At 37.2% G+C, this 22,557-nt stretch overlaps 1 protein-coding gene across 1 annotated transcript in view; it reads left to right on the top strand.

Annotated features, from left to right (window-relative positions):
• LOC127414523 (BICD family-like cargo adapter 1) overlaps positions 1–22,530 on the top strand; it is a 72,300-nt gene extending 49,770 nt beyond the window's left edge. The window contains exons 9-10 of the mRNA XM_051652596.1: positions 4,232–4,352; positions 9,646–22,530. Of these exons, the coding sequence (XP_051508556.1) occupies positions 4,232–4,352; positions 9,646–9,813 (289 nt within the window). The 3' untranslated portion in view covers positions 9,814–22,530. The remainder of the gene's footprint in view (positions 1–4,231; positions 4,353–9,645) is intronic.
• The last annotated feature ends 27 nt before the right edge of the window (positions 22,531–22,557 follow it).

The following is a 22,557-nucleotide window of genomic DNA, read 5'->3' as shown; positions in this document are numbered from 1 at the left end:
TCAAACGTCTCGAACAGATTAAAGATAAATTAGAGTCATTATTGTTTTAGCAGAAATTCAGGGGCTAAGTCTTATTTTGGCTAATATTTACGCACCTAACATTGATGATCAGGGCTTTTTTATAGATCTTGAAGGGATGTTGCAAGCCGCTGGCACCCCTCATGATATAATATTGGGAGGAGACTTTAATCTTTTGATGGATTCAGTCCTTGATCATAGTGCAGCAAAAGTGTGTAAACCCCCTAAAGCAACATTGACCCTTCACAGGATGTGTAAAAATCTTGGTCTTACAGATATTTGGAGACTTTTGAACCCATCTGGTAGGGACTATACATGTTTTCATCAGTCCATAAGATTTATTCTAGAATAGATTTTTTTTATAAGCCCGGATCAGTCTGATTCTTAAGAAGGGCAAAGATCCAAGTGAGTGTAAGAGTTACCGCCCAATTTCCCTGATCTAGCTAGATGTTAAAATATTGTCAAAAATTCTGGCTAACCGATTAAGTTATGACATCTCTTACATATACACTATATTGCCAAAAGTATTCGCTCACCTGCCTTTAGACGCATATGAACTTAAGTGACATCCCATTCTTAATCCATAGTGTTTAATATGACGTCAGCCCACCCTTTGCAGCTATAACAGCTTCAACTATTCTGGGAAGGCTTTCCACAAGGTTTAGGAGTGTGTTTATGGGAATTTTTGACCATTCTTCCAGAAGCGCATTTGTGAGGTCAGACACTGATGTTGGACGAGAAGGCCTGGCTCGCAGTCTTCGCTCAAATTCATCCCAAAGGTGCTCTATCGGGTTGAGGTCAGGACTCTGTGCAGGCCAGTCAAGTTCTTCCACACCAAACTCACTCATCCATGTCTTTATGGACCTTGCTTTGTGCATTGGTGTGCAGTCATGTTGGAACAGGAAGGGGCCATCCCCAAACTGTTCCCACAAAGTTGGGAGCATTGAATTGTCCAAAATCTCTTGGTATGCTGAAGCATTCAGAGTTCCTTTCACTGGAACTAAGGGGCCAAGCCCAGCTCCTGAAAAACAACCCCACACCATAATCCCTCCTTCACCAAACTTCACAGTTGGCACAATGCAGTCAGACAAGTACCGTTCTCCTGGCAACCACCAAACCCAGACTCGTCCATCAGATTGCCAGATGGAGAAGCGTGATTCGTCACTCCATAGAAAGCGTCTCCACTGCTCTAGGGTCCAGTGGCGGCGTGCATTACACCACTGCATCCGACGCTTTGCATTGCACTTGGTGATGTATGGCTTGGATGCAGCTGCTCGGCCATGGAAACCCATTCCATGAAGCTCTCTACGCACTGTTCTTGAGCTAATCTGAAGGCCACATGAACTTTGGAGGTCTGTAGCGATTGACTCTGCAGAAAGTTGGCGACCTCTGCGCACTATGCGCCTCAGCATCCGCTGACCCTGCTCTGTCATTTTACATGGCCTACCACTTCGTGGCTGAGTTGCTGTCATTCCCAATCGCTTCCACTTTGTTATAATACCACTGACAATTGACTGTGAAATAATTAGTAGCGAGGAAATTTCATGACTGGACTTGTTGCACAGGTGGCATCCTATCACAGTACCACGCTGGAATTCACTGAGCTCCTGAGAGCGGCCCATTCTTTCACAAATGTTTGTAGAAGCAGTCTGCATGCCTAGGTGCTTCATTTTATACACCTGTGTCCATGGAAGTGATTGGAACACCTGAATTCAATTATTTGGATGGGTGAGCGAATATTTTTGGCAATATAGTGTAGATCAGGTGGGGTTTATTTGGGGCCACAGCTCTTCTCATAACATTAGGCGTTTCATCGATATCATGTGGTCAGTGGCGAATTATCAGACTCCGGTCACAGCCATCTCACTTGACGCCGAAAAGGCATTTGATATGGTAGAATGGGATTATTTTTTTAAGATTTTGGAAATATACGGGTTCGGGAATACTTTTATTGGATGGATTTTATTTTTTTATTGCAGTAATTTTATAGACACCCGGTAGCAGCGGTACAAACAAATGGATTAATTTCAGATTATTTTACTCTGGATAGGGGCAGGGTGCTATAAGCAGCATTAGCCATTAGCAGCTGCCATAAGAAAGAAAGATGATTTTCCAGGGTGATGGTGGGAGGTATGGCGCATAAGCTTTTGCTTTACGCAGATGATATTTTATTATTCGTCTCCGACCCCACTAGATCTATGCCTTGCCTCCACAGAATTATGAATTCTATTAAAGTTCTCAGGATACAGAGTCAATTGGTCTAAATCCGAAGCTTTGGTTCTGACAGCGTACTGCCCAGTAACGGCTTTTCAGCCAGGTGCCTTCCAGTAGCCCAAACAGGGCATTAAGTATTTGGGCATTTTATTCCCAGCAAATTGGCCTGATTTAGTTAGAGTTAATTTATACCCCTTAATAAAAAAGGTTTTCGAGCGATGTGGGCTGGTGGGCTTCATTGCATTTATCTATGATTGGGAAGGTTAATGTTATTAAAATTAATTGTATTCCAAAATTCAACTACCTGCTACAGTCTCTCCCTATAGATGTCCCCCTCTCTTATTTCAAGCAATTTGATAGCATAGCGAAGTCCTTCATTTGGAATGGTAAGCGTCCTATATTACATTTTAATAAGTTACTTAGGCCGATTGACAAAGGTGGGCTAGGCCTACCCAAGATTTTGTTTTATTATTATGCATTCGGTCTCAGACATTTGGCTCATTGGTCACTTCCACCTGAGAGAGCCCCTCCCTGGTTTTGTATTGAACAGGAAGTACTTGCCCCTATTTCGCCATTGCAAAGCCTTTTTATCAAACTAATCGGAGAAGTTACACCCTGTTATCTTGCATTTGCACTCGGTATGGACAGAAGTGTCCAGAGTGTTTAATTCAGACATTTATTTAAATGTTACCTCGAGCATATGGCTGAACCCAAAATTATGTATTAATAAGTCCCCTTTCTGCTGGTCAGAGTGGATTGTGCGGGAGGTTAATACACTCTGTGACCCATATGAGAGTGTTGAGATCCTTTGAAAATTTGGTTCAACATTTTGGGATTCCCATATCTCAGTTCTTTAGGTATTTACAGCTGCGCCACCTGCTCTGTACTGTTTTTGGGAGTAGCACACACAACCCTAAAGTGGCATGTACTCTGGGAGTGGTGATCACTGTTTTTTGAAAAGGTCATGAGGCATCAGTGTATTACTCCCTGCTAATTCAGAGTCTGGGGGACGAAGCTTGAACTTCTATCAAGAAATTATGGGAGAAAGATTTAAACTTGGTATTGGAGGAGGGAGTGTGGGCTAGGATTCCAAAAAAATTTCAAGTTTGCATCTAGAGATGCAAGGGTGCGCCTTATGCAAATCAAGATTTTATATAGATTCTATTGGACCCCCTCTAGATTGTATAGGCTTGGTCTTAAAGACACATCCACCTGCTGGTGATTCTAATCAGAAGATGGAGACACAACCCTTGTTTTTTTGGTGGTGTGTTAAGATCCAAGAATGTCATCCTCAAATTTAATTTTGCCCCAGACTCTGTATTTTGGGCGATGGGGCGGTCATCAATATGGGGGATAAACACATAAAAAATTGGGTTCTGGCCAGTGATATGTTTGGTAGGCAGGTTATTTTAAGGGGATGGAAGTCGGATGGAACGGCCCTCATTTCCGGAGTGGGATGCGGAGATGGGGAGGGTGGCAGCTTTCGAGGAGATGTCAAGTAGAAGGCTGGGTTTTGGGATTTATTTGATAGAAAATGGGGCTGGTTCATCCTTGGGAGCATTATTTAGCATTTCTGGGGGACTCTCGGGGAAGGGCTGTTGAGAGAAAAGTTTAGTTTTAATTATATATGATTATTTGAGTTTCTTTTTTGTTTTCTTTTTATGTGTGTGTGTGTGTTCTTATTTGTGACCACAGAGGTGTTTGTTGGGGGTCAGGGTGGGGTTGGTGATTGGGGAGGGGTAATAGTGGAGGATAAATGTTAAATGTTGATTCAATGTATATATGTTGTGTTTTTCTTTGTTATATATCTACGAATCAATAAAAAATATACAGAGTATCCACAGAGTCATGTTTGTTAGAAGTAAATATTCATCATCCAATCTCTGAAAAATTACTTTCGTTATTATTTGTACAACTATGAATACAAAGCAAGAATCTCCAGAATCTGTCTAACTGAATCCTAATATTTCCTTGTAATTCCCTCTTTTCTCTGTTACAGGAAGAAAGCGGTAGAGATGGAGCTGGCGAAGTGTAAGATTGACATCATGTCTTTGAATAGTCAGCTGTTAGACGCGATACAGCAGAAACTAAACCTGTCTCAGCAGTTAGAAGCCTGGCAGGTGGGTCACAAACAAACACACACAAAAACCAGAAGACTTTTAGACTTACAATTTACACTTACAACTTACAGTGGAAGTCTATGGGGCAAGCGTTCTAATAGGTTTAAATGCATAAATGTGAATCTTGTAATTTTGCTAAATGAATTCTTCATTAAAAATATTTATTATTGGGGCCTGGGTACCTCAGCGAGTATTGACGCTGACTACCACCCCTGGAGTCATGAGTTCGATTCCAGGGCGTGCTGAATGACTCCAGTCAGGTCTTCTAAGCAACCAAATCGGCCCAGTTGCTAGGAAGGGTAGAGTCACATGGGGTAACCTCCTCGTGGTCACGATTAAGGGTTCTCGCTCTCAGTGGTGTGCGTGGTAAGTTGTGTGTGGATCATGGAGAGTAGCATGAGCCTCCACATGCTGTGAGTCTCTGCGGCGTCATGCACAGCGAGCCACGTGATAAGATGCATGGATTGACGGCCTCAGAAGCGGAGGCAACTGAGACTTGTCCTCCACCACCCGGATTGAAGTGAGTAACCGCACCACCACGAAGACCTACTAAGTAGTGGGAATTGGGCATTCCAAAATTGGGAGAAAAAGGTTTATTATTTAATCTATAAAGTTGTCTAAATTGTCCTTTTGAAGTGGGACTACTTTTCAAGGTAGATGAACTTTATGTGTTATTACTGTAATTCCTGTAGGTGGAGTTTGTTCCATGAAAACAGTGCTTTATAGATAATTACAGGAATGTTCTGGGTTCAGGTTGAGTTAAGTTGAGCTCAGTCGAGTTAAGCATTTGTAGCATAATGTTGATTATGAGAGAAAATTATTTTGACTCGTCCCTTTTTTATATAAAAAAAGCAAAAATGGCTCAACAAGCCACGTGATAAGATGCATGGATTGACGGTCTCAGACGCGCAGGCAACTGAGATTCTACCTCCGCCACCCAGATTGAGGCGAGTCACTACGCCACCATGAGGACTTAGAGCGCATTGGGAATTGGGCATTCCAAATTGGGGAGAAAAGGGGAGAGAAAAAAAAATCTAAAATGGAAGTTTTCTTAATCCATTTGAGTTGGGACTACATGAATACTTATTGCAGCGTTAGGGTGAGTAATCGTTAAAATTAAGTGTTTATGTGTTTTTGTGCAAGATGAATATAAAGAGGGATACTTGTTAGTGTTTAATGTTTTGTTAGTACATAAATAAATAAAAGAGATTTATTTGAGTTACATCTAATTATTTGGGCTACCCAATTCAACTAGGCTCTTTTTACACAAAGTGTTTGTGTTGAGATTACACAATTATTTGAAGTTAAGAAAACTCATTTAAAACATGCGTAACCAATGTCCACAGTTGAATCAATTCAACCAAAGAGCTTTTTTTATTTTATTTGTTTATGTATTGAAATCACAATTTTTGCCCTTTTTCTCAAATAAACAAGAGAGTCGTCGAAAGAATTTTTTGTGATAATCAACATTATGCCACAAATGCTGTTTAATGAACTTGTATTGAACCTGAACATTTCTTGAAGTCAAGTCCCTTCCACGTATCCTTGTATAGATACCAGGTGAAAGTAACAGAGTTTTAGATGGCCTTGACAGAAGTTTCTTGGATTGGATATCATGTAGGATCCATTCCAAATCAGTCACTTGGTTTAGGATCCTTCTTTGGTAGGCAGCTGCCTATGTAGGCAGAAAACCGGAAGCGTTTGGAATAGAACCTGTGTATATTTGTTTCTTTTTTGCCCTTCATACAGTATATCTTTAACTCCCGGCTTGTCTCTTGTATGTTGAGCGTATGAAAATGTCTAAATGTGTATCACCCTCTGATCTCCTCAGTTCATTTGGGGGACCAATCTTTTTAAAGCAGAATATTCCTTTATATTTCACTGTTTCTGTCACTCTTTCTCACCTAACCCCTGAATGCGAGTGTGTTATTTGTGCCCTCCTATCCCTGTATAAATCTTAGCTCCCCTGTCTCTCTCTCTCTCTCTCTCTCTCTCTCTCCCCCATCCTGCCTGTAGTTTGCCTCCTCAGGGCTGTTCACTGTATGGCTCTTGTGGTTTCTGATCTAGTGGCCTTTCTCAGCTTCCGTACAGACCCCTTCTCCCCTCTGGTTGCCCCCTCCTGCCTTAGAGGTGAGCTCGGGTTCACCGTCTTACCTGTGTCCGTTTTTACACCAGCTCATTCTGTGCACTGAGGATGAAATTAATTTCACTGTGACGTGGTTCACCTGTATTCACAACTTTTGGTACAGAAGAGTCATTGATTCATTTTATTAAGTTTGAACATGTCATTGCTAGTTGTTTTTGCAATATTTTCTTTACATAAATGACAAGAACACAAATTCACAAGTAGGGATGGGAATCGTAAAGGAATGTAATGGTTCCGGTTACTTAATGGTTCCATTAACAAAGAACCTATTATTTCTTTTGAGGAAGAAATATTTGGAAATAAGAAATATGATTCTTTGTGGGTTTACTGCCTCAGCAGTCTTTTGCCAAATGATGATGAGATCATTTGATATTTTATCAGAACAGATTATTGCAAATGGTGTGTTTACAAAGACATTTAAAAAAATATATTGTATTAATTCATCCATTTTTATGAAATACAGCTAATTACAACAAAACATATAATGTGCACCATCCAATAATTATTCTGAATTTTTGGTTTATTTCAAGTCAGACTTGACAAATTGAATGATTTGGACATTTTTGATTCACTAAAAAGAACAGGCTGATAAAGTAATTTGTTCGGTAGGAAGTATGTTTTGTGCTTTCTATTAAAGTGAACTGGCTCATAAGAGTCATTCATTAAAGAAATTGGACTGCACTGATTGTGCTGTATGTTTCGCATTGTAGATTCAAAAGAACCGGCTCATTAGAGTCATCATTTGGGAATCGGACTACACTGGTTGCACTGTATGTTTCGTGCTGTAGATTCAAAAGAACCGGCTCATAATAGTCATTTGTTCGGTAGTCAGACTACACTAGCTGTATGTTTTACACTGTTGATTCAATAACAATGTTGCAGTGCCACTGAATGGTAGCAGGAAAAAAGTATTTTAGTACGGTGTTGTGTCTGTATTGACTGAAGAATGCACATCTGAGAACCGTTAACGAAACCAAAAGTCATGAAAATCATTTGGTTCCGATATTTTTCAAAAGATGTAACAAGAACCGGTTCTCAGCTCTCAACTCTATTCACATTTGAGGAAAAAAATATAATAAATATTTAGATATATTATCTGACCTCTATTTAACTGGAGTTCATTTTTTTTATGGGGGTTTTGCCTGATGAAGTGGTCAAAACATTACATTTGTTGGCATAAAATTAAAAAAAAAAAATTAAGTGAACAATGCTTTCCATAGTTGACGTCATTACCTAGCTACAGTGGTTAACTAGTACTCACAGTGATACTCGCATTGACAGCATAACATGTTCCGTGATTCAAAGCCAAATTAACTAATACAGTTTGGACATACGGTTGAAGTCAGAAGTTTACATACACTTAGGTTAGGTACAGGTTAGTCATTAAAACTAATTTTTTAACCACTCCACAGATTTCATATTAGTAAACTATAGTTTTGGTAAGTTGTTTAGGACATCTACTTTGTGCATTACACGAGTAATTTTTCCAACAACTGTTTACAGACAGATTGTTTCTCTTTTAATTGACTATATCACAATTCCAGTGGATCAGAAGTTTACATACACTAAGTTAACTGTGCCTTAAAGCAGCTTGGAAAATTCCAGAAAATTATGTCAAGCCTTTAGACAATTAGCCAATTAGCTTCTGAAAGGAGGTGTACTGAATTGGAGGTGTACCTGTGGATGTATTTTAAGGCCTACCTTCAAACTCAGTGCCTCTTTGCTTGACATCATGGGAAAATCAAAAGAAATCAGCCAAGACCTCTGAAAAAATTGTGGACCACCACAAATCTGGTTCATCCTTGGGAGCAATTTCCAAATGCCTGAAGGTACCACGTTCATCTGTACAAACAATAGTATGCAAGTATAAACACCATGGGACCACGCAGCCATCATACAGCTCAGGAAGGAGACGCATTCTGTCTCCTAGAGATGAACGTAGTTTGGTGTGAAAAGTGCAAATCAATCCCAGAACAACAGCAAAGGACCTTGTGAAGATGCTGGAGGAAACAGGTAGACAAGTATCTATATCCACAGTAAAATGAGTCATATATCGACATAACCTGAAAGGCTGCTCAGCAAGGAAGAAGCCACTGCTCCAAAACCACCATAAAAAAGCCAGACTACAGTTTGCAGGTGCACATGGGAAAAAAGATCTTACTTTTTGGAGAAATGTCCTCTGGTCTGATGAAACAAAAATTGAACTGTTTGGCCATAATGACCATCATTATGTTTGGAGGAAAAAGGGTGAGGCTTGCAAGCCGAAGTACACCATCCCAACTGTGAAGCATGGGGGTGGCAGCATCATGTTGTGGGGGTGCTTTGCTGCAGGAGGGACTGGTGCACTTCACAAAATAGATGGCATCATGAGGAAGGAAATGTATGTGGATATATTGAAGCAACATCTCAAGACATCAGCCAGGAAGTTAAAGCTCAGTCGCAAATGGGTCTTCCAAATGGACAATGACCCCAAGAATACCTCCAAAGTTGTGGCAAAATGGCTTAAGGACAACAAAGTCAAGGTATTGGAGTGGACATCACAAAGCCCTGACCTCAATCCGATAGAAAATTTGTGGGCAGAACTGAAAAAGCGTGTGCGAGCAAGGAGGCCTACAAACCTGACTCAGTTACACCAGTTCTGTCTGGAGGAATGGGACAAAATTCCAGCAACTTATTGTGAGAAGCTTGTGGAAAGATACCCAAAACGTTTGACCCAAGTTAAACAATTTAAAGGCAATGCTACCAAATACTAACAAAGTGTATGTAAACTTCTGACCCACTGGGAATGTGATGAAAGAAATAAAAGCTGAAATAAATCATTCTCTCTACTATTATTGACATTTCACATTCTTAAAATAAAGTAGTGATCCTAACTGACCTAAGACAGGGAATGTTTTCTACGATTAAATGTCAGGAATTGGTTAAATGTATTGGCTAAGATGTATGTAAACTTCTGACTTCAACTGTAGATCTGTGAGATGAAATCAAACCGGGGTTCGGACCGCACAATCGGAAAAAATCTGACACAGGACTCATGCTCGTTGTTCATCCATTCTGTCTGTCAGTGTTCCTACTTTTCCTTCAATCTTCTTCTTCAATATCTTCTGAAAATGGTATGATAAGCACTGCTCTATCTCTCTCTCTCAGGATGACATGCACAGAGTTATCGATCAGCAACTGATGGATAAACATCAGGAGGAGTGCAGAGATTCTCCATACTCCTTCAGCGGATCGCGAGGAAGAGCCCCTTCCAGACGAACACTTCGCCTCTCAGATGGAGACAAACGCCTGTTTTCATTCTTCAAGAAGAACTGAGAGAGAAAGAAAGAAAGAAAGAAAGAAAGCTAAATCAGAAAATCAGTGGTTCTCAACTAGTTTTGCTTCAGGATCCACATTTTACATTGGACATCAAGTAAACATAAATTTCCCTAAAATCATAAACTGAAATTAATACATTTGCTTAATATTGGTTCCTAAATAAATTTTTTCTGCTTTCTGTCCCTCGTTTATTTAAAAGAAAAGCAAAAATCATGGTTCCATTGAGGTACTTACATAAACGCTAAAATACTCACCGTTTCAAAAGTATAGCCACAAGACATAAACATTATAGATGTTAACAGGATTTCACAGATGTTAACAGGATTTCACAGGCGTTACAGTGTTTACCAGATTACAATGTTTACAGTCATGACAACCTACACAGAAAAGGTTAAGTGATTTTATCACACTAAAATCATGTTAACATGCATATTGTTTAAGTCTTGTGGCTGTACTTTTGAAACGGTGAGTATTTTAACGTTTATGAATTGGCCCCATTGACTTCCATTGTAAGTGCCTCACTGTAACCCAGAACACAGGAAAAGAGGGATGAGTCCAAATTCATTTTTGTGGTAATCAACATTATGCCACAAATGCTGTCGATTGAGCTAAACTTGAATTTCTTTAAAAGCTGATAAACCTATGCAAGATTCAGTGGTTAGTTATATGTTATTATTTGTATTTAGCATTGTTCTCATCTCATGACTCTTCGGCCTGCCAGTTGAGAGCCACTGATCTAAAAGACAGAGTCCTCTGCAGGCTTTGAGCCATTTTGCACTTTATCTGCACCCACAATCCTCACTCAGAAAGTTGAAAGAGAAATCCTTTGAGAAAGACAGCCGTCAGGCCGTTATCCTCCGCTCTGATAGGTTAAAGCTCTGAATCAGGATCAGTTCAACAGGGTTCAGAGAATTCTCCAGTCCTATCAGAGTTCGGTTTCCCGCGTGAGTGCCTCAGAATGATTTCCCTCACCTCACTGCCAGAGATTCAACACGGAGGCACAGCCGCTCTGACTAATCGAGGGATTCGCTAGAGACTGAACTCAGGATGAACTAGACAAAGGGTTTTTAGGATGCATATTTTGAGGATCAACAGGTTGTAGGTTACAGTTAATATTTAACATTGCAACATCTAAGTCAGAGTCCAGCTAAAAACACTCTGCTCTTTAGTTCATACACAAAATCAGTACACCGAGGACATTTTGAAATAAGATGTTTATGTAATTACTAACCGTTTAAAAACCAAAGGACTTAGGAGAATGTTTGTCAGCATCACTAATAGTGCCAAATGGAATTGAACTCTATCTCCATAAACAGATAGTCCCGCCCCAAACGTACGCCATTGGTTGAGCCAACATTGCCGTGTTGGGCTGGTTGTGATTGCATCACCTTCAAATTATAAAAGCATGTAACATACTCTAAAGATAATAATCTGTTGCTATTAGTGTACATTTGTCTTTACACACAAATGGTACCAGCTTCTCACTGATATGGAAATGTTCCAGCTGCTTTAATGATAAAAAAAAAAAAGTCCCTCTTTGACAATTTGTGATGTGAATGAACCAAAGAGCAGAAGTGTTTAGTTGTAATTCTGTGGCTGTAAAAACAACACAGCATCAGACTTTAGTGTCAGTTTGATAAAACAGTGTCTAAACATATGAAACTGTGGCTAGGTTCGGAATGGAATACTAGCATACTGCTTACTATGGAGAATACTGTATAGTCCAATTAAATAATGAGTCAAAACATACAAAAAAATTAATAAAATCAAATAAAATTGACAGTTGATACTGTCTCCAGATTAATTTGTCAAATGGAACGTCGAAAGCATTGCATTACTGGACATTTTGGCAAATGTAGTGGGTCACGCAGGTAGAGAAAATTTGCACACTGTTCTGCATATTGCAGAAATAGTATGGTAGTATGCTATTCCGCACATAGTCCAGGTCAATTTTCGGATGTACTGTCTCCTGCCCTGTTAGATTGGACAATTCAGCCTATGAGAATGAAGGGAGCACTTGGTCATGAGCTGCGATTGGATGTTTTTTCTGTCTTTCAAACTTGGTACCTGTCACCTTTGTGTGTGTTTTGCGTGCGTGTGTGTGTGTGTGTGCGCGTGCGCGCGGGGTTTTGGGCAGATTTTGAGCAATGCTATGCAGCTGTCTTCTCCTCTCGTGCCGAGGTGATTTTAGGTTCGGCGAATCCCAAAGAATGATTTTTTTATACATACTAAGACACAGATAGGTTTGGAATATATTTGTAAATGTATAACTTTTGAATGATAAATCATCACTTTTGTAGAACAATCCACATGGGAGCGTTTGTCTGTCGGTGTAGTCTGATTTGTTAATGTTTTTGGTCCGGTTCTGCTGTCTGATTTATAGTTGAATGTAAACGGCCTGATTCAAGATCAAAACTGCAGCAGGAAACCTTCAACTTACACCTCTGATACTCATAATCCAGACTGAATATATCATGCTGCTCTTATTGGTATAATCTGTATTGATCATCAGTACATGATTATTAATCAAATCTGTACGGGAGGTGCCATTCCAGGTCTGTAGCTGTTATGAATTAATGCTACGGATGGGACGATATGGTTATCTCATGATTTGGTTCGATATACGATATGAGGTTCACTGTTCGATAGAACAACACTTAAATGACAAAACATTACAGATTTTTTTTTCTTCGTTTCTGAAAATATGTTTGAGAAAAATGCTCATTATAATTTAGCATCGAAATAAAGTTCTTTAATACACAATATAAATGCTCAAAGTTTAAATAATAAGAGTTGCTCATATACCTTTCTCTATAAGAGATCACAAACAAATAAGCTTTCAAAAATAGTTGGCTACATCCAGGCTGATCAGGTGCAGAACAAGCAATAGAACTGAACAGAACATGTCCTGAAAAAAATATGCGAAAGTGTATATTTATATTTTAATAATTTGTTTGTCATCATTATATAATCAAAATGTAACTTTGTACAATACAAAAATTCTACATTATATTAATATGATATCGTGAAATTGTATATTTAATAATGATATGAGCTATCACTGTTTGAAATAATGTGTACAATTTACAAGTAATTACATTGAGTTTACTTTAATTTGTATAAGAAATGCTAAAAAGGTTACTGTCACTTTAAGGGTTCAACAAGCATCTCAGTGTTCTGGTTTAGCGGACATTAACGAGAATCTCTCCTTTCTTTAGCACATCCATGCTGTGTGAGATTAAAATTAATATTTCTTTTTACTTTTTTATCTGACTGTAAAGAACAGAAAGGATATTAAGACATTTATTCAATGAAAGTGGAGTCACCTAATTTTGATGGACACACACTACACGGAGGAAACGATCCGCTTCAGTCTCAAGCACTTTTCATCAAAACAAGGCGACTTTCCAGGTATTCCAGTACTTATATTTCTAAAAGCTAAATTCAAGCACTTTAAGGACCTTGTGTGAACCCTGTAAACAGTGTAGAAAAAAGCGAAGCAGGTGTAAAATCAAGCGATAGAGAGAAATTGATGTTTGACGGGTCATTTCATTTATGATCACATGGACAGAAAACAATGTTGCAAATTTCGAAATATCGAGTTATGCCAAAGTCTTTCTAGCAAGTCAGTCCACTGCCGGCCATCTTTGGAAAGCTCCCAGGACAGTGCAGCTCCTATCTACTTGAATGTCAAAATCATAGAATTTTCAAGAAGAATGTACATGTAGCTCCAGGCAGAGCTCCAATAAGGGGCAGGGGCTCCAAACCGCCAGCAAAGATATAGGGAGCCCCTAACCTAACCCAACCATTTACCTAACCCTAACTGTGAGTGGAAGTGACACCCCCTTTTGGAGTTGGCACAACCTCCTTTTGTAGTAACCCCGCCCCCATCTGGAGTAACCCCGCCCTCTTTTGGAGATCACCGGCCTGCAGTTATACCTACTTGATTTCAATCTCACGTAAACACAGTTTTCTTCCATTGTCGGATATTTTAAATAAGCAGATTTTGGTTGTTATCAGCCTATTGGTGTGCATGTAAACGAGCTCATTGACAGTCAATGGATGAACCATATGCTGTTGTAATACAAGTACATCAAGCATTACTAATACACACTGTTAAGGTTTAATTCTTCCAGTCGACTGAATCAGACAGCAGCCGCAGACCGGACCCTTTTTGTATTAACTGTCTTTTCTGTTCTATACATAAATCACATTTCAGTATCCTCCTGTTCTTTCATTTCTTTAGATTATTTTCTGTGCATTTTACACACTGTTCTGTGAATGTCTTGTGTTGACTACTATCTGTCCTTTTGCCATTTAAACACTGTTTTTGGAAGTCTCTCTGCTGTGTCTTCAATCTGTGTGGTGTTCTGTGAACAGCTCAATTTTTCACGTCTCCCATTTCGAGTAGGCTGCATCCAAATTTGCACACTTATAGTACTAAACACTAAAAGTATATACTTTGCTACTGATGGGAAAGTACCTTTCACTATGTAGTAAGATGGTATGAAATTCAAAAATCCACCCAAAATGATAACACCATGTAACAAATTATATATTTTTTTTTGTTCCTGGGTAGTAAGTGTTATTTCCTAATTGCTTATGCCACAAAAGTATAGAAAATGGCTATTATTCCCCACAAACTTTGCTTTTGTGGCCAGGACAGTGATATTTTGAAATTTACCTATTTTCCAGAACATTCCAGATAGATTCAGTGCTGAGTAAATTTGGAGTAACTTCTAGAACTTTCTAGAACTTTCCAGTAATATAAATAGTAGTATAAATACAGGGGCCTTAAGCCCACCAGTTCAGTTTAGTTCCAGCTAAGTGGATACATATCAAGACCTTGCTGGACGCCTTGAAGTATGATGAGTACGGCTGGGAGGTCATAAGAGACTTCAAAATGGTGGCATTCCTGATGGGTCTCCAAGGTGGTTTTACCAAGTTTCCCTGCTATCTTTGCCTTTGGGACAGCAGGGACACCAAGGCGCACTACTACAGGCGGGACTGGCCACAGCAGTCCGAGTTCTATGAGGGGAGGAACAACATCAAGTGGGAGCCACTGGTGGACCCCCGGAAGGTGCTGATGCCACCACTGCACATCAAATTGGGCCTTATAAAACTATTTGTCAGAGCTCTAGATAAGGAGTCCACAGCCTTCAAGTACCTTCAAGACTTCTTCCCTAAGCTGTCAGAGGCAAAGGTCAAAGCCGGTGTCTTCGTCGGACCACAGATAAAGAAGATCCTGGAGTGCAGTGAATTCCCCAAGAAGCTCACTAGTAAGGAGAATGTGGCTTGGAACAGCTTTGTCGCAGTGGTTCAGGGCTTCCTGGGCAATCACAAGGCTGAAAACTATGTGGAGCTGGTTGAGACTGGTGAAGAGCTGCGGCACAATGGGCTGTAGGATGTCCCTCAAAGTCCATATCCTTGATGCTCATCTTGATAAATTCAAGGAGAACATCCGAGCGTACTCGGAGGAGCAAGGCGAGCACTTCCATCAGGATATACTGGACTTTGAACGCCGCTATCGAGGACAGTATAACGAGAACATGATGGGAGACTACATTTGGGGGCTGATTCGTGAAAGTGATTTACAGTATAATCGTAAATCTCAAAAATCTACTCGCTTCTAAATCTTTTGTAGTCATTTTTGTATTACTTTAGTATAAATACATGTTAATTTGGATTCATAAGTTGTTTTTGTCTGACTTTATGTGAATGAAAAGACACAAATGCACCCATTTTCTCATTGGAAATAGGTACATTTCAAAATATCACTGTCCTGGTCACAAAATCAAAGTTTGTGGGGAATAATAGCCATTTTCTATACTTTTGAGGCATAAGCAATTAGGAAATAACACTTACTACCCAGGAACATAAATTGTGTTACATAGTGATCCACCTTGAGCCAGGGACGTAATTACCATGGACAATGAGGGGGACATTTAACCATATTGCTCAATAAATGTGCATTTTTCAATCAGATTCTTAATTTAACCTTTGGTCCTTTTGGATACCTCCTTGCCTTTGGCATATTATTTTTAACCTACTATGATTTGGGACGCACTAATGCACTTTTTTAGACAGTATGTGACTTGGGACATTTCCATAAATGCCACCAGTCTCTCAAACTAGAAGTACTTCCTTTATAGCTCACCATAGAGTGGATGCATTTCTTTAAATTTCCTTCAACAAGATCACAAGATATTCCTTAAACTATTTTCACTGGAAATTTCAAGTTTCAAGTAATCCTCATGGTCAGATTGGTGTGATGGTTAAATAAACGACTCAAATACCTTCTTTAAAAAATAACAGAAACAAATTGAATGATAAAAAATGTGGGTAAATAATATTTTGTAAAGCAAATATGGCTCACCAGCCTTTCATTAGTGCCATGTTTACTTCCTTTAATGCACTGACAGATATTCAGATGTAATACAGTCTACTAAAATCTATTACTACTATTATAACACATACTATTGTTGCAGTGAAACTATCATAAATGGCTGCTAAAATTACAATTCAAACCTCAATATATTTGAGCATATATGTTAAAAACTGTTGAGAGTATTAGCTTAATATTGCTAGCTGGAACAAATAAACTGTCCATTACTGAAATAAAGTATGTGATTAACAAATTACAAAACAAATGATTATATACAGTTAATGTTTTGCCTTTTGAAATATTCTTTACTTCCAGGCAAAGTGTGCAAACAAAATTGTTAATATGTACATTTGTTGGTAATACTCTGGTAAACACATGTAAATAGGCCAGATTTCTACTTGTTTTCAGAGTATGTGCTATTTATACTTATAGTCATAAGTACAAGTAAGCCGAGTGTGAATTTTTCTAATTACCAAATTCTTATTTTTCCAGTGGATTCATCACATACTAAGTTATATACAAATGCAAACATATTTCAGTGTTTAAAAAGCTTCCACGTGGAATGCACTGTGACGTATGAAAATAAAAATGTTTCTCAATTATCAGTTCTTTCGGTTATAAAGTGTGAGGAGAGAATCTTTGCAAGCCTGCAATAAATATTAAAGAAGAGACATTGTAAACTGACATGGGTTCGACATTTAATAATAATTATTAATAAAGAAGCTGACAAAAGGGTTTGTGTCAAATATGAATTCTTTTAAAATATTTATTAATGATTTCATTAATAAAGGGGAGGTCCATTATACATTTCTCTTCTCCAGTGTGTGATATAACCACAGCTGAAAAGTGTTTCAGCCTGCACAGTTTGCATGAACATGTAATATGTTGTGTGCGCACGTATATGCACATTTATACGATGAACAGAAGTCACATAACTTAGTTGAAATTGGCTCAAAGCACTTCTACAGCTTGTGTTGTTTTTTGGCATACTGAATTAATAATTTTTATACTGGGTTTGAATATAAAAATGACCACAGAACTGGACAATCATCCATCTGTTCTGATAGATCAAAAATATGTCCATTTTAAAAATATCAAGAAACCTGTATGGGCCATTTTACACCCCAAAATCAAAAGACAAATATATTTTTAAAAATTGCTTAAAGAAAAATGAAGCCTATATTCAGGATTAGTAATACTTTTTGCATTGTGACTTTATTTTTTATAACTGGGTGATTCTCACAAAACCAGTCAAGAAAATGTCCTGGTCATATTTAACCCAAAATAAAAAATAAAATAAAAATCACACACACATACAGTTGAAGTCAGAAGTTTACATACACTTAGGTTGATGTTATTAAAACTTATTTTTTAACCACTCCACAGATTTCATATTAGTAAACTATAGTTTTGGCAAGTCGTTCAGGACATCGACTTTGTGCATGACACGGGTAATTTTCCAACAATTGTTTACAGACAGATTGTTTCACTTTTAATGGACTATATCACAATTCCAGTGGATCAGAAGTTTATATACACTAAGTTAACTGTGCCTTTAAGCAGCTTAGAAAATTCCAGAAAATGATGTCAAGCCTTTAGACAATTAGCTTCTGAAAGGAGATGTACTGAATTGGAGGTGTACCTGTGGATGTATTTTAAGGCCTACCTTCAAACTCAGTGCCTCTTTGCTTGACATCATGGGAAAATCAAAAGAAATCAGCCAAGACCTCAGAAAAGAAATTGTGGACCTCCACAAGTCTGGTTCATCCTTTATTAATTTCCAAACGTCTGAAGGTACCACGTTCATCTGTACAAACAATATTATGCAAGTATAAACACCATGGGACCACGCAGCCATCATACAGCTCAGGAAGGAGACGCATTCTGTCTCCTAGAGATGAACGTATTTTAGTGTGAAAAGTGCAAATCAATCCCAGAACAACAGCAAAGGACCTTGTGAAGATGCTGGAGGAAACAGGTAGACAAGTATCTATATCCACAGTAAAACGAGTCCTATATCGACATAACCTGAAAGTCTGCTCAGCAAGGAAGAAGCCACTGCTCCAAAACCACCATAAAAAAGCCAGACTACAGTTTACAAGTGCAAATGGGGACAAAGATCTTACTTTTTGGAGAAATGTCCTCTGGTCTGATGAAATATAAATGGAACTTTTTGGCCATAATGACCATCATTATGTTTGGAGGAAAAAGGGTGAGGCTTGCAAACCGAAGAACACCATCCCAACTGTGAAGCATGGGGGTGGCAGCATCATGTTGTGGGGGTGCTTTGCTGCAGGAGGAACTGGTGCACTTCACAAAATAGATGGCATCATGAGGAAGGAAAATTATGTGGATATATTGAAGCAACATCTCAAGACATCAGCCATGAAGTTAAAGCTCGGTCACAAATGGGTCTTCCAAATGGACAATGACCCCAAGTATACCTCCAAATTTGTGGCAAAATGGCTTAAGGACAACAAAGTCAAGGTATTGGAGTGGCCATCACAAAGCCCTGACCTGTAACTCAGTTACACCAGTTCTGTCTGGAGGAATGGGACAAAATTCCAGCAACTTATTGTAAGAAGCTTGTGGAAGGATACCCAAAATGTTTGACCCAAGTACAAACAATTTAAAGGCAATGCTACCAAATACTAACAAAGTGTATGTAAACTTCTGACCCACTGGGAATGTGATGAAAGAAATAAAAGCTGAAATAAATAATTCTCTCTACTATTATTCTGACATTTCACGTTCTTAAAATAAAGTAGTGATCCTAACTGACCTAAGACAGGAAATGTTTTCTACGATTAAATGTCAGGAATTGTGAAAAACTGAGTTTAAATGTATTTGACTAAGGTGTATGTAAACTTCTGACTTCAACTGTATATATGAAATTTAGGATTAATATGATTTTTTTGCATTGTGAAATTTTTACCATAATGTGTCTGGATGGTTTACTTTTACAATTATTATTATTATTATTATTTAACTGTATTACAGCTCTTTTTTATATAAATTAAAATGAAAGACAGTACTGAGGGAGAACTACTATGACGTATAAACACTTTACAATTTAATACAAATATACATTTTTTCACATTGCTGTAATGAGAATTGGGGGGTAAAATGTGCGTAACTGTCATGAAAATGATCACTTCCCTAAAAATAGCTTCATTTTCTATTTGCAAAATATAATTTGTCTCTTTTGATTTGGGAGTAAAATGATCTGGACATTTTCTTGACAAGTTTAACCCAATAAAGCTTATTTTCCATCCCTATTCTTTTTAATGTAATGTGAAAAAAAGAAGAAAAAAAAAAAGCAAAGTATTTATACATCATAGTAGTATTTGTTGTACTGCCTTTAATTTATGCTGATGTAAATAAATGTATGGTATAACAGATTATTTTTTTTCTCTGTAATACAGTAGAAAATTATATTACAGAATTACCATAAATAATAATGGTTCAATAACAAAAACCTCAAATGTGAAACATCTGGACTAATAACACTAATGGAATTTGGGGGGAAATATGCTTAATTGTCATTAAAATTGCCTTGTGAAATTATCATCAATATTTAATTTAATGCAAAATACTGTAATCGTCTTAAAATGAGCTTTAATTTTTCTTCTTGCAAAATATAATTACTTTTTCCTTTTGATTTTAGGGTGAAATGTGACCTGGACCCGCTTTCACAAGATTCACCCACATACATTGCCCTCCACTTATATTGGCACCCTTGGTAAATATGAGCAAAGAAGGCTGTGAAAAATATGTCTTTATTGTTTATCCTTTTTATCTTTCATTCAAAATATTCACAAAAATCTAACCTCAAACAATTGCATACACAACACAAGTTTTATCAAAAAAAAATATATATATATATATATATTTGTCAAATATATGTGTGGCACAATTATTGGCACCCTTTTATACAATACTTTGCACTGAAAAATCTGTATTTTATTATGAGATTTCCCCCCTTTAATTATTTTACTTCAATTAGAGGACAGATTTTTGTGAATATTTTGAATGAAAGATAAAAAGGATAAACAATAAAGACATATTTACCAAGGGTGCCAATATAAGTGGAGGGCACTGTAGATAAGGTCAATAAATGATAACTTAAGAGGGATGGCAGAAGTTAGTAAGGCAGAAACACATGGTGGGTATGCCATGAATAATGACTCTAATCTGTTCATATTATTTACTGTTCAGATATGCTGTCTGTTTAAAGGTGAATCTAAAGTCATAAGTCTGGAGTCACCCCTTTGGCTGAAACACTTCAACATAACATCTCCCTCACATATATTAAAACATATTACATTTGATATTAGCAACCCTTTGCTATCGTATATAAAAACAGTATTTGCAATTTTTGTGACGAGCATTTGATGGTCTTGATCGTTGTGCTTTAAACAGGTCTTCTAACAATGTGTAATAACATGTCAAATGACACAATAATGTCACTCTTCCAAGAGATGAACATCACATTATTCAGATGCTCGAGATGCTGGAGATTAAATCATGCTCCTATAGAAATAGATCACACAAAAAATGTTCATGGCATTTTTAACCTGTATGACTTAGTAACAAGGAAGTCATATAGGTTTGGAACAACATGAGGGTGAATAAATGAAGACAAAATTTTATTTTTTGGGTGAACTATCCCTTTAACATTAGCTCCCATTAAAGAACCAGTGCAAATCCGATGGTGCTAATGCAGCATCTGCAGGAACACTAAAACGGCAACAGCTGAAGCTGACTTCTATGGCAACACTGAAAGAGAGGGCTAATCTGCGATCTTGTGAGGTTATTATGGCAGTATCTTCGCCCACTTTTCATCTTTACAGGAAAAACAAAGCAGGAAAACAGAAGCCTGAAGCAGGTTCAAGACATAAAGAATGTGGAAGGAGCACGACCTGAAGTCATTTATCAACAACATATAGACCTGCAGCTCTTCAACTGCAAGAGCTAACAAGGGTGAACGTCACAAAAACATGTCCGGGTCATATTTCACCCTAGCATCAAAAAAATCTTTCCTAAAGAAAATGAAGCTTGTTATATGACCGTTAAGATTTTTAGCATTGTGACATTATTTTTAATATGCATTTTCACTTCGGAAATATGGATGGCCAAATTACTCAAAATTAAATATTTAAATAAATCATTAAATACATACACTCATAATTTTGTTTTAAAAAAGCCTATTTTAAAATTTACACATTTCAGTTTCATAAATTTCCATAAAATGTAATTGTCCAATATTTAAAAATTTATTAATTTATTTATATATATATATATATATATATATATTGAAATGCGTAAATCAGAAATATTTTTGAAAACATCAAAAAAACAATACAATTATTAAATAAATCATTAAATCACTAAATAATTTAAGAAAGGTCCTGTGTATTTCATTTTAGCACTAGTCTGAGTCCACTTTCATTTTAGCATTATCTTTGGGTCAAATTTTCATTTAAGCATGAGCATCGTGTCTTTTCATTTTCATGATTATTTATTTATGTGATTATTAAATACCATTTTGTAATTATTAATCCCATTATTTTGAGGTGATTCTCAATATATTATCACTGTAATATAATATTTTCTTTTCAAATCAGCACAAATTAAAGGCAGCACAACAAATACTATCTTGCTTTATAAATACTTTGCAATTTAAATAATATATTGTTTTTTTGCATTTCAGAAATTAGAACGGGGGGAATAATTGTTATGCAAATAATATATATATATAAAAAAATTCTTAAAGTTCTAAAATGGCCTAGGTGAAAATTTTGGTATAATTTTAAAGAACACTTTTCAATTTTTTTAATATTATAGATTTTTATAAATTCTCAGACTCAGCCTAAGAAACTGATTAAAATATATATATATATATATATATATTTTTTTTTTTTTTTTTTTTTTGTGTAATAATTGTGCAAATAATGTAAAAAAAAAAAAAAAAAAAAAGAATTCTAAAATGGTCTTCATTTAATCAAACTTGATTTATAAATTTATTTATTTAGATTTTGGGGTGAAATATGACCTGGACATGTTCATGACAGGCTTCATGTAATTTTTACCCAATGAAATGAAGAAACAGTTTTAAGAAAAAAAGAGAAATTAAAGGATCACAACACAAAGAATCAATTCTGTCTGATGGATCACTGACACTGTCTACAAATCATCTAAAAGTGAAGAATTCTTACAGTTGTTGGCATCAGTCAGTCTGTGTCGAGTCCATGGTAAGTGAATGTATGTAACTGTATGATTATAAAAAAAGGTCCAAATTTTTCTTGCAAAAAAAAAAAAAAGAAAAAGCACTGCCATTCCATGAAAAATAGAGA

Source organism: Myxocyprinus asiaticus, chromosome 24, assembly GCF_019703515.2.
Source record: "Myxocyprinus asiaticus isolate MX2 ecotype Aquarium Trade chromosome 24, UBuf_Myxa_2, whole genome shotgun sequence".
Lineage (NCBI taxonomy): Eukaryota > Metazoa > Chordata > Actinopteri > Cypriniformes > Catostomidae > Myxocyprinus > Myxocyprinus asiaticus.
This window is presented reverse-complemented; position numbering and strand designations above follow the sequence as displayed.